The sequence below is a fragment of the Coregonus clupeaformis genome, unplaced genomic scaffold (assembly GCF_020615455.1).
Source record: "Coregonus clupeaformis isolate EN_2021a unplaced genomic scaffold, ASM2061545v1 scaf0237, whole genome shotgun sequence".
Lineage (NCBI taxonomy): Eukaryota > Metazoa > Chordata > Actinopteri > Salmoniformes > Salmonidae > Coregonus > Coregonus clupeaformis.
This window is the reverse complement of record NW_025533692.1, coordinates 166,386-179,383: the sequence shown is the minus strand read 5'-3', so window position 1 is coordinate 179,383 and position 12,998 is coordinate 166,386. Positions and strand designations below refer to the sequence as shown.

Here is a 12,998-nt window from a genome sequence, read left to right as displayed (position 1 = left end):
AAGGGAGTGGGCTCACTCACAATTTTGCCTAAGAACACAGCCCTGAATAAAGAATGGTACCAACACATCCTCCGAGAGCAACTTCTCCCAACCATCCAAGAACAGTTTGGTGACGACCAATGCCTTTTCCAGCATGATGGAGCACCTTGCCATAAGGTAATAACTAAGTGGCTCGGGGAACAAAACATCAACATTTTGGGTCCAAGGCCAGGAAACTCCCCAGACCTTAATCCCATTGAGAACTTGTGGTCGATCCTCAAGAGGCGGGTGGACAAACAAAAACCCAAAAATTCTGACAAACTCCAAGCATTGATTATGCAAGAATGGGCTGCCATCAGTCAGGATGTGGCCCAGAAGTTAATTGACAGCATGCCAGGGCAGATTGCAGAGGTCTTGAAAAAGAAGGGTCAACACTGCAAATATTGACTCTTTGCGTAAACTTAATGTAATTGTCAATAAAAAGCCTTTGACACTTATGGAATGCTTGTAATTATACTTCAGTATACCATAGTAACATCTGACAAAAATATCTAAAAATACTGAAGCGGAAAACTTTGAAGACCAATACTTGTGTCATTCTCAAAACTTTTGACCACGACTGTAGACAGGTGTGTTTCTTTCTAAATCATGTCCAAACAGTTGAATTGGCCACAGGTGGACTCCAATCAAGTTGTAGCGACATCAAGGAGGATCAAAGGAAATAGGATGCACCTGAGCTCAATTTGGAGTGTCATAGCAAAGGGGTGTGAATACTTATGTAAATTAGATTTTGGGATTTTATTTTCAATATTTCTAAAAACATGTTTTCACTTTGTCATTATGAGAAAAAGTAAAAAATAGAATATACGAATATTTAAGATATTATAAGAAATCTATAATTTATAAGATAATTCTTAAATCTCTCAAATAGACTAGGGCGGTGACCTTATTTCCGCCACACCGGCAATCATCGTAGTCACAGTAGTTTCCTCTGGACATGCATTGGTACCCAACTAGCTAATGATCACCAGGTCGCTAATGGCCTGGTACTCAGCGCTCTATTGTCCCTTTAACCACTCTGACATCAATGCAATCGAAAATCACATACACTTATCATCAAAACAGTATCATGCTTTTAAAGCTCCGTTAGGCTGCACTGTGATGATCATTTTGATGAAAGACGCTCAACAACCGGTTGAAACTGAGTGTAAAACATGCTTGTTGTGGGATTTTGTTTCAAAGCCAAACACAACGAAATGGACAGCGCTTTCTAATCTAAGGTGATGATTCATTCAAAGCGTTTAAGACTTGCATGTGTACTGAACAAAAATATAAACGCAAGATGGTAAGTGTAGGTCCCATGTTTCATGAGCTGAAATAAAAGATCCCAGAAATGTTCAATACGCACAAAAAGCGTATTTCTCTCAAATGTTGCGCACCAATTTGTTTACATCCCTGTTAGTGAGCATTTCTCATTTGCCAAGATAATCCATCCACCTGACAGGTGTGGCATATCAAGAAGCTGATTAAACAGCATTATCATTACACAGGTGCACCTTGTGCTGGGGACACAAAGGCCACTCTAAAATGTGCAGTTTTGTCACACAACACAATGCCACATATATCTCAAGTTTTGAGGGAGCGAGCAATTGGCATGCTGACTACAGAAATGTCCACCAGAGTTGTTTCCAGATAATGTTATGTTAATTTCTCTACCATAAGCCGCCTCCGTCATTTTAGAGAATTTGGCAGTACGTACAACTGGCCTCAACCGCAGACCACATGTAACCACACCAGCCCAGGGCTTCTTCACCTGCGTGATCATCTGAGACCAGCCACCCTGACAGCTGATGAAACTGAGGAGTATTTCTGTCTGTAATAAAGCCCTTTTGTAGGGAAAAAATTATTCTGATTGGCTGGTTCTGGCTCCCCAGTATGTGAGCGTATGCCCTCCCAGGCCCACCCATGGCTGTGCCCCTGCCCAGTCATGTGGAATCCATAGATTAGGGCCTAATTAATGTATTTCAATGACCAATTTCCTTATGAACTGTAACTCAGCAAAATCATTGAAAATGTTGCATGTTGCGTTTTATATATTTGTGCAGTATAGAACACCCATATTAGAGCTTATGTATATACACACATGAGCCCAAGCGTAATTAAAATAATGATTGTGCTGTTATACAATACACAATACATAGCCAACCGCAGAAAACATTAAAAAAATATATATATTTAAGATGTCTTTTGGTACATAATTAGTCTATCCTAGAATCTAAAATTAAACAATTTCTAGTAATCGCCTTCTGAGTGTGGACTGTATTTTTATACATACTGGATGGACTGGTTACCTTATGCTACGCTCCAAAATGGAAGATCACCTGTCGTGCAGCGCGAGGCTGCATGCTCCTCAAACAGTGATGTGAAGTGAAATAAGTGTTCTTATAAGCCCAGACGTTTCTATATGCAATCCCGTGTGAAAGCAGAAAGCATCATGCAGCCCATTATATGTTTTGATTTCTAAGACATTCTATAATTCACAACAACATGTTCCTAATAACTCTAAATCTAGCATATAGGACCTGTTTCAAAGGATCACTTTGACGCTCAACATGGCCACTTCATATGATCATATACAGTGGGGAGAACAAGTATTTGATACACTGCCGATTTTGCAGGTTTTCCTACTTACAAAGCATGTAGAGGTCTGTAATTTTTATCATAGGTACATTTCAACTGTGAGAGTCGGAATCTAAAACAAAAATCCAGAAAATCACATTGTATGATTTTTAAGTAATTAATTTGCATTTTTTTGCATGACATAAGTATTTGATACATCAGAAAAGCAGAACTTAATATTTGGTACAGACACCTTTGTTTGCAATTACAGAGATCATACGTTTCCTGTAGGTCTTGACCAGGTTTGCACACACTGCAGCAGGGATTTTGGCCCACTCCTCCATACAGACCTTCTCCAGATCCTTCAGGTTTCGATGCTGTCGCTGGGCAATACGGACTTTCAGCTCCCTCCAAAGATTTTCTATTGGGTTCAGGTCTGGAGACTGGCTAGGCCACTCCTGGACCTTGAGATGCTTCTTACGGAGCCACTCCTTAGTTGCCCTGGCTGTGTGTTTCGGGTCGTTGTCATGCTGGAAGACCCAGCCACGACCCATCTTCAATGCTCTTACTGAGGGAAGGAGGTTGTTGGCCAAGATCTCGCGATACATGGCCCCATCCATCCTCCCCTCAATACGGTGCAGTCGTCCTGTCCCCTTTGCAGAAAAGCATCCCCAAAGAATGATGTTTCCACCTCCATGCTTCACGGTTGGGATGGTGTTCTTGGGGTTGTACTCATCCTTCTTCTTCCTCCAAACACGGTGAGTGGAGTTTAGACCAAAAAGCTCTATTTTTGTCTCATCAGACCACATGACCTTCTCCCATTCCTCCTCTGGATCATTCAGATGGTCATTGGCAAACTTCAGACGGGCCTGGACATGCGCTGGCTTGAGCAGGGGGACCTTGCGTGCGCTGCAGGATTTTAATCCATGACGGCGTAGTGTGTTACTAATGGTTTTCTTTGAGACTGTGGTCCCAGCTCTCTTCAGGTCATTGACCAGGTCCTGCCGTGTAGTTCTGGGCTGATCCTCACCTTCCTCATGATCATTGATGCCCCACCAGGTGAGATCTTGCATGGAGCCCCAGACCGAGGGTGATTGACCGTCATCTTGAACTTCTTCCATTTTCTAATAATTGCGCCAACAGTTGTTGCCTTCTCACCAAGCTGCTTGCCTATTGTCCTGTAGCCCATCCCAGCCTTGTGCAGGTCTACAATTTTATCCCTGATGTCCTTACACAGCTCTCTGGTCTTGGCCATTGTGGAGAGGTTGGAGTCTCTTTGATTGAGTGTGTGGACAGGTGTCTTTTATACAGGTAACGAGTTCAAACAGGTGCAGTTAATACAGGTAATGAGTGGAGAACAGGTGGGCTTCTTAAAGAATAACGAACAGGTCTGTGAGAGCCGGAATTCTTACTGGTTGGTAGGTGATCAAATACCTATGTCATGCAATAAAATGCAAATGAATTACTTAAAAATCATACAATGTGATTTTCTGGATTTTTGTTTTAGATTCCGTCTCTCACAGTTGAAGTGTACCTATGATAAAAATGACAGACCTCTACATGCTTTGTAAGTAGGAAAACCTACAAAATCGGCAGTGTATCAAATACTTGTTCTCCCCACTGTATATCATCACTCGCTCTGGAATGGAAAAAATATCCTTTCTATTTCATTTAAGTTCAGTTATATTGTTCTTACATTATTTTATATGATCTTATTGTATTTTCTGCTAAATGAACAAGCCTACAGCCTATGGCATGGAGCATAGCCAGATAACATACAGTAGGCCAACTCATATTCTGTTCTTCTGAAATACATTTTCTTAAATGTCATAATGTTCCTAACATAATGGATTTATAGTGACTTTGTATTAAATGGATTTATTATACTTTTTTAAATGTAGATGTTCCAAAGGCGTGCATCAGTAGCTTGTATACGTGGAGGCCAGGAGGTGCTAAAAATGTTTATGTTAATTAACCGTTAATTACCGTGAGACCGGCAGTCATTTGCATGATCATAACATGCTGACAAAATTCATCAAATAATTGTTTTATATATTTTTGTTATACCTACAGGGGTCTTAAAATTCCAAATGAAATGGCTAAATGATCCTTGGTATGACCATCTTAAAACAATTCCTTATGTTAACTTCGTAGAAACCCAGCCCCGGGCCCTTTTTTTGTTGGTGAATTTTTACGATATAGCCAATTTTGACTTTGCAGATGTGGAATCTAGTGGAAACCAGAGAAAAGTTCCCCTTTCTGTCTGTAATTCCTAGATGGTAACTTTTCTTTCTGTCTAATTCCCAGAGTAATGTCTTTCTGTCTAAATCCCAGAGTAATGTCTTTCTGTCTAATTCCCAGAGGAATGTCGTTCTGTCTAATTCCCAGTGTAATGTCTTTCTGTCTAATTCCCAGAGGAATGTCGTTATGTCTGTAATTCCCAGAGGAATGTCGTTCTGTCTAATTCCCAGAGGAATGTCTTTCTGTCTAATTCCCAGAGGAATGTCGTTCTGTCTGTAATTCCCAGAGGAATGTCGTTCTGTCTGTAATTCCCAGAGGAATGTCGTTCTGTCTGTAATTCCCAGAGGAATGTCGTTCTGTCTGTAATTCCCAGAGGAATGTCGTTCTGTCTGTAATTCCCAGAGGAATGTCGTTCTGTCTGTAATTCCCAGAGGAATGTCGTTCTGTCTGTAATTCCCAGAGGAATGTCGTTCTGTCTGTAATTCCCAGAGGAATGTCGTTCTGTCGTTCTGTCTGTAATTCCCAGAGGAATGTCGTTCTGTCTGTTTTTCCCAGGTGGTCACCCTCACATCTGGACGGCCCTGAGTAAGGAGTGTCTGTCTCTGTTGTCTGACCTGACTGAGAGGCTGGTAGTGTACCATGACGCTGTAGCCACGAACGGACGGGCCAAGTCCCAGTCGACAGGAAGCAACAAGCGGTCCGCCGCCACCTCGTCGGAAAGCTCCGGTAGCTACTACACTGCTCTGTCAGTGGTGTCTCTGAAGAACATTATTTTTTACAGTGCATTCGGAAAGTATTCAGACCACTTGACTTTTTCCACATTTTGTTACGTTACAGCCTCATTCTAAAATTGATTAAATAAATAAAAATCAGCAATCTACACACAATACCCCATAATGACAAACAAAAACAGGTTTTTAGAAATGTTTGCAAATGTATTAGAAATAAAAAATGGAAATATCACATTTACGTAAGTATTCAGACCCTTTACTCAGTACTTTGTTGAAGCACCTTTGGCAGCGATTACAGCCTCGAGTCTTCTTGGGTATGACGCTACAAGCTTGGCACACCTGTATTTGGGGAGTTTCTCCCATTCTTCTCTGCAGATCCTCTCAAGCTCTGTCAGGTTGGATGGGGAGCGTCGCTGCACAGCTATTTTCTGGTCTCTCCAGAGATGTTCGATCGGGTTCAAGTCCGGGCTCTGGCTGGGCAACTCAAGGACATTCAGAGACTTGTCCCGAAGCCACTCCTGTGTTGTCTTGGCTGTGTGCTTAGGGTCGTTGTCCTGTTGGAGGGTGAACCTTCACCCCAGTCTAAGGTCCTGAGCGCTCTGGAGCAGGTTTTCATCAAGGATCTCTCTGTACTTTGCTCCGTTCATCTTTCCTTCAATCCTGACTAGTCTCCCTGCCGCTGAAAAACATGATGCTGCCACCACCATGCTTCACCGTAGGGATGGTGCCAGGTTTCCTCCAGACGTGATGCTTGTCATTCAGGCCAACGAGTTCAATCGTGGTTTCATCAGACCAGAGAATCTTGTTTCTCATGGTCTGAGAGTCCTTCAGGTGTCTTTTGGCAAACTCCAAGCGGGTTGTCATGTGCATTTTACTGAGGAGTGGCTTCCGTCTGGCCCCTCCACCATAAAGGCCTGATTTGGTGGAGTGCTGCAGAGATGTTTGTCCTTCTGGAAGGTTCTCCCACCTCCACAGAGGAACTCCGGAGTTCTGTAAAAGTGGCCATCGGGTTCTTGGTCACCTCCCTGACCAAGGCCCTTCTCCCCCGATTGCTCAGTTTGGCTGGGCGGCCAGCTCTAGGAAGAGTCTTGGTGGATCCAAACTTCTTCCATTTAAGAATGATGGAGGCCACTGTGTTCTTGGGGACCTTCAATGCTGCAGACATTTTTTGGTACCCTTCCCCAGATCTGTGCCTCGACACAATCCTGTCTCGGAGCTCTACGGACAATTCCTTCGACCTCATGGCTTGGTTTTTGCTCTGACATGCACTGTCAACTGTGGGACCTTATATAGACAGGTGTGTGCCTTTCCAAATCATGTCCAATCAATTGAATTTACCACAGGTGGACTCCAAGTTGTAGAAACATCTCAAGGATGATCAATGGAAACAGGATGCACCTGAGCTTAATTTCAAGTCTCATAGCAAAGGGTCTGAATACTTATGTAAATAAGGTATTTCTGTTTTTATTTTTAATACATTTGCAAAAATGTCTAAGAACCTGTTTTTGCTTTGTCATTATGGGGTATTGTGTGTTGATAGAAGATGATTGAAGTTTAAAAACAAAAAACAAACCAATTTTAGGATAAGGCTGTAACATAACAATGTGGAAAAGGTCAAGGGGTCTGAATACTTTCCGAAGGCACTGTACATGTAGCTGTTTATTTGAATTTTTCCCAGGTCGGTAAACTGCGTTTCACGGGGGGGTATATGGCCAATATACCACGGCTAAGGGCTGTTCTTACGCACGACGCAACGCAGATTATACAGCCTGGATACAGCCCTTAGCCGTGGTATATTGGCCATATACCACAAACTCCCGACGTGCCTTATTGCTATTATAAACTGGTTACCAAGGTAATTAGAGCAGGAAAAATACATGTTTTGTCATACCTGTGTTATACGCCAATCAGCACTCAGGGCTATAACCACCCAGTTTATAATCATGTATACATTCTGGAGAACATTCTGAACCAATGTAAAAAATAGAAGTGGTCAGCCAATCATGGGATGCAGCTTTGTTTTACAGCCTTGAACTAACACGTTCTTCTAATCAACTGCTCATCAAGATCTTGATTAGAGTCAGCCTTGTTAGTGCAGGGCTGGAACAAAAGCCTGCTCACCCTGTATCTCCCCAGAACCAGGGTTGAGGTCAGATCACCTTTTTAAGAGCATGTTAGTCCTTTAAAAACACGTTTCTGACTCCCTCTCCTCCTCCCAGTATCTTCTGTAGATATGGAGGATATGAAGACTCCTCGGCCCAGCGCGCTGATCAGAACCCCTGGCTCGGTGTTCTTGCGTTCCTCTGTCGGGGCGGGGCTGGGTGGGCTGCGAACTCCCCTCACCGCCCCTTTTACCCCGGACCTAGACAGCCCCTTCTCCTCCCCTGCCCTGCGGCGCCTCGCTGGCCCCCTGGAGCGCCTCGCTGGCCCCCTGGAGCCCCTGGGGCCCCTGTCCCCCGGCTTCAACTCCATCCAGAGCCCTCACGTCATGAGGAGGGGCCCCAAACTCTGGTCTGCTTCTACAGGTGAGGGCCAGCCCAGGGGCCACATACGGCTGATTTTACTAATGGACTGGACTATTATTTCACTAGCAATACTGCTATTACTGCAATGAGCCAAGGGATCGCATAGTATGACTGGTATCATATTATCATTCACCTTTCAGAACCATGGACAAGTCAACAACAATGATGTTTATTGACCTATGAATTCAGACCATTCTTTGTGTGTCTGTCTAGACTCCCAGCTGAACAGCAGTCCCACGCCATCTCCTGGTCCCGCCCCCACCCAGGCGGATCTCAAACCCTCCTTCCTTGTTGCCTTCCTACAGAACAGGAAGGACCAGGTACTGCCTTGCATTTCTAAAAATGTTCTCCCGTTTGGTACCTGCTGAATAGGATCCTGTATTATTTTACACCGTAGATATTAGGTCCCTATATGGCTGATTTTAGTGATATGGTGTATTATTTTACACTATACTTCATTCCTTTGTATTAACATTGTAATTGTCCCATTCAGGTTAAACATTTCTTGGCAAAGCGGGTGCTGATAATGTATTTGTTTAACAAGGTAAGGTTGTGTGTACCTGCATGCTGTTTCTAGGTTGTGGGACTAGGATGCTGTCTCTAGGTTGTGGGACTAGGATGCTGTCTCTAGGTTGTGGGACTAGGATGCTGTCTCTAGGTTGTGGGACTAGGATGCTGTCTCTAGGTTGTGGGACTAGGATGCTGTCTCTAGGTTGTGGGACTAGAATGCTGTCTCTAGGTTGTGGGACTAGGATGCTGTCTCTAGGTTGTGGGACTAGGATGCTGTCTCTAGGTTGTGGGACTAGGATGCTGTCTCTAGGTTGTGGGACTAGGATGCTGTCTCTAGGTTGTGGGACTAGAATGTTGTCTCTGGGTTGTGGGACTAGGATGCTGTCTCTAGGTTGTGGGACTAGAATGTTGTCTCTGGGTTGTGGGACTAGGATGTTGTCTCTAGGTTGTGGGACTAGAATGTTGTCTCTGGGTTGTGGGACTAGGATGTTGTCTCTGGGTTGTGGGACTAGGATGTTGTCTCTGGGTTGTGGGACTAGGATGTTGTCTCTAGGTTGTGGGACTAGGATACTGTCGCTAGGTTGTGGGACTAGGATGTTGTCTCTGGGTTGTGGGACTAGAATGTTGTCTCTGGGTTGTGGGACTAGGATGTTGTCTCTAGGTTGTGGGACTAGAATGTTGTCTCTGGGTTGTGGGACTAGGATGCTGTCTCTAGGTTGTGGGACTAGGATGCTGTCTCTAGGTTGTGGGACTAGGATGCTGTCTAGGTTGCTAGGATACTGTCTCTGGGACTCATGGGCTCACTGCATGCTCTTCCCCAAATCATCCCTAACAAATCATCTACGTAACGCTGGAAGTTACCTGGTCTAGCATTCTCACCATTCATTACTAATTAAACTGAGATAATTACATTTTACATTTTTACATTTTTAGTCATTTAGCAGACGCTCTTATCCAGAGCGACTTACAGGAGCAATTAGGGTTAAGTGCCTTGCTCAAGGGCACATCGACAGATTTTTCACCTAGTCGGCTCGGGGATTAGAACCAGCGACCTTTCGGTTACTTAACCACTAAGCTACCTGCCGCCCCAACAAGAATAGCTCTATCATTCAGGCATTAGTCATTCTACATTTTAAGCTAAAGTGTTTGTTAGGTCATAAACCTGTATTAGAAGATGCTTAAACATTATTAAAAGATAAAAAGTGATTGTATTGAATTGTGTTTGGGAAATAAATATAGACATGGTTTTAAAAAGGTTGTGGTAATATTTCAATCTGTACAGAAATGTAGGTGTCTTAACTTACCCCATACCCGGCTTAACTTACCCCATACCCGGCTTAACTTACCCCATACCCGGCTTAACTTACCCCATACCCGGCTTAACTTACCCCATACCCGGCTTAACTTACCCCATACCCGGCTTAACTTACCCCATATCCGGCTTAACTTACCCCTATACCCGGCTTAACTTACCCCATACCCGGCTTAACTTACCCCATACCCGGCTTAACTTACCCCATACCCGGCTTAACTTACCCCATACCCGGCTTAACTTACCCCATACCCGGCTTAACTTACCCCATACCTGGCTTAACTTACCCCATACGCGGCTTAACTTACCCCATGCCCGGCTTAACTTACCCCATACCCGGCTCAACTTACCCCATACCCGGCTCAACTTACCCCATACCCGGCTCAACTTACCCCATACCCGGCTCAACTTACCCCATACCCGGCTCAACTTACCCCATACCCGGCTCAACTTACCCCATACCCGGCTCAATGTACCCCATACCCGGCTCAACTTACCCCATACCGGCTCAATTTACCCCATACCCGGCTCAACTTACCCCATACCCGGCTCAACTTACCCCATACCCGGCTCAACTTACCCCATACCCGGCTCAACTTACCCCATACCCGGCTCAACTTACCCCATACCCGGCTCAATTTACCCCATACCCGGCTCAACTTACCCCATACCGGCTCAATTTACCCCATACCCGGGTTGTGCCAAGAGACCACTTTGTGGACAAGCTATGTTTTCAAAACTGTAATGTTTACATTAATTCTGATTTATTTCCAGGGATACACAACATCCTGAAATATATGTAGATATCTTTGTTAGAAAGAATACTATATTTCCCTTGATGGATTGATGCTGAATGTAAAACAAAAATGGCTCAACTTACCCCACCCTCCCCTACTAATTAAGCTCACACACTCCGTCTTTCTGAAATTACCAATGGCATCTAAAGGCCTTAGCTACTGCCTGGAGCCAGAAGCTACCCAGTAGCCAGCGTTAACGGAGCTAATCAGGTCAATAGTATGCTGGTCATGGTGCTGGTTATTTGAATCACTTCCAACTGAAGCATACTGGTTATCTCCTCCACCTTCCTCTGTCCTAGCATGCTGTGATGGCCAGGGACCTCTCCATACCATATTATCACTATACTTAGGTGCTGATACCATATGTATTGCGATTCTATATGTGTTACGATTTGATACTGAGATTTTGTTTGCGAATATATTGTCTAAAAACATGTTGGCTCACTAATTTAAAAAGAAGACTGAGAACAAGCAATAGGAAAATACTGTAGTGTTGATGCAGACAGCCGCCTTGCGCTAGCTAACCATACATTCTACAAAAATCGATACTTGGAGTCAAAGTAGCGATATGATATATCGTCCAAAAATGATATATTGCGGTATGTAACTGTATGGATCCCCCTAACACCATACTATTGCTGCCGTCATAGTTAGCTATCGCTAACACCATATTATTGCTGCCGTCGTAGTTAGCTATGGCTAACACCATATTATTGCTGCCGTCCTAGTTAGCTATGGCTAACACCATATTATTGCTGTCGTCGTAGTTAGCTATCGCTAACACCATATTATTGCTGTCGTCGTAGTTAGCTATCGCTAACACCATACTATTGCTGCCGTCATAGTTAGCTATGGCTAACACCATATTATTGCTGTCGTCATAGTTAGCTATGGCTAACACCATATTATTGCTGTCGTCGTAGTTAGCTATGGCTAACACCATACTATTGCTGACGTCGTAGTTAGCTATGGCTAACACCATATTATTGCTGCCGTCATAGTTAGCTATGGCTAACACCATATTATTGCTGTCGTCGTAGTTAGCTATGGCTAACACCATACTATTGCTGCTGTCATAGTTAGCTATGGCTAACACCATATTATTGCTGCCGTCGTAGTTAGCTATGGCTAACACCATACTATTGCTGACGTCGTAGTTAGCTATGGCTAACACCATGTTATTGCTGTCGTCGTAGTTAGCTATGGCTAACACCATATTATTGCTGCCGTCATAGTTAGCTATGGCTAACACCATATTATTGCTGCCGTCATAGTTAGCTATGGCTAACACCATACTATTGCTGTCGTCGTAGTTAGCTATGGCTAACACCATACTATTGCTGCCGTCATAGTTAGCTATGGCTAACACCATACTATTGCTGCCGTCCTAGTTAGCTATCGCTAACACCATATTATTGCTGCCGTCATAGTTAGCTATGGCTAACACCATATTATTGCTGCCGTCATAGTTAGCTATGGCTAACACCATACTATTGCTGCCGTCCTAGTTAGCTATCGCTAACACCATATTATTGCTGCCGTCATAGTTAGCTATGGCTAACACCATATTATTGCTGCCGTCATAGTTAGCTATGGCTAACACCATACTATTGCTGCCGTCCTAGTTAGCTATCGCTAACACCATATTATTGCTGCCGTCATAGTTAGCTATGGCTAACACCATACTATTGCTGCCGTCCTAGTTAGCTATCGCTAACACCATATTATTGCTGCCGTCATAGTTAGCTATGGCTAACACCATACTATTGCTGCCGTCCTAGTTAGCTATGGCTAACACCATATTATTGCTGCCGTCATAGTTAGCTATGGCTAACACCATATTATTGCTGTCGTCGTAGTTAGCTATGGCTAACACCATACTATTGCTGTAGTGTAACTGAGTTTCCTAACTCATTGTTGTCTCTCCCTGCAGCTGCCGGAAGCTTCCAGTCAGGCCCTGTTCGCTGACAGCCAGGCTCACATATGGGCTCTAGAAGGTCTTTCATTCTTCATAAAAACTCATCAGACTTTTGCGCAGAAAACAACAAGATTTCACATTCTTGTAAAGATGTTGATATTAGCCTAATCTCCTCCCTTCTTACTGTAGGTCTGTCTCACCTGGTGGCGGCGTCCTACTCTGAGGACCAGTATGGTATCGTTCAGACCACCCTGCCGACCATCCTCAGCACCATGCTGGTGTTACAGGAGGTGAGATGTCAGCCTTGGTAGAGCATGGGTGAAGCAGCTTCAGACCTGCCTACTTCTCACTTAAACAAAGTTGTTT

The 12,998-nt window shown here is 43.9% G+C and overlaps 1 protein-coding gene across 2 annotated transcripts in view; it reads left to right on the top strand.

Annotated features, from left to right (window-relative positions):
- ndc1 (NDC1 transmembrane nucleoporin) overlaps positions 1 to 12,998 on the top strand; it is a 38,628-nt gene that overhangs the window by 21,891 nt on the left and 3,739 nt on the right. For both annotated transcript variants that reach the window (XM_041842944.2, XM_041842943.2), the window contains exons 11-16: positions 5,395 to 5,565; positions 7,790 to 8,095; positions 8,309 to 8,415; positions 8,589 to 8,639; positions 12,648 to 12,711; positions 12,822 to 12,922. In XM_041842944.2, coding sequence (XP_041698878.2) covers positions 5,395 to 5,565; positions 7,790 to 8,095; positions 8,309 to 8,415; positions 8,589 to 8,639; positions 12,648 to 12,711; positions 12,822 to 12,922 — 800 coding nt within the window. The remainder of the gene's footprint in view (positions 1 to 5,394; positions 5,566 to 7,789; positions 8,096 to 8,308; positions 8,416 to 8,588; positions 8,640 to 12,647; positions 12,712 to 12,821; positions 12,923 to 12,998) is intronic.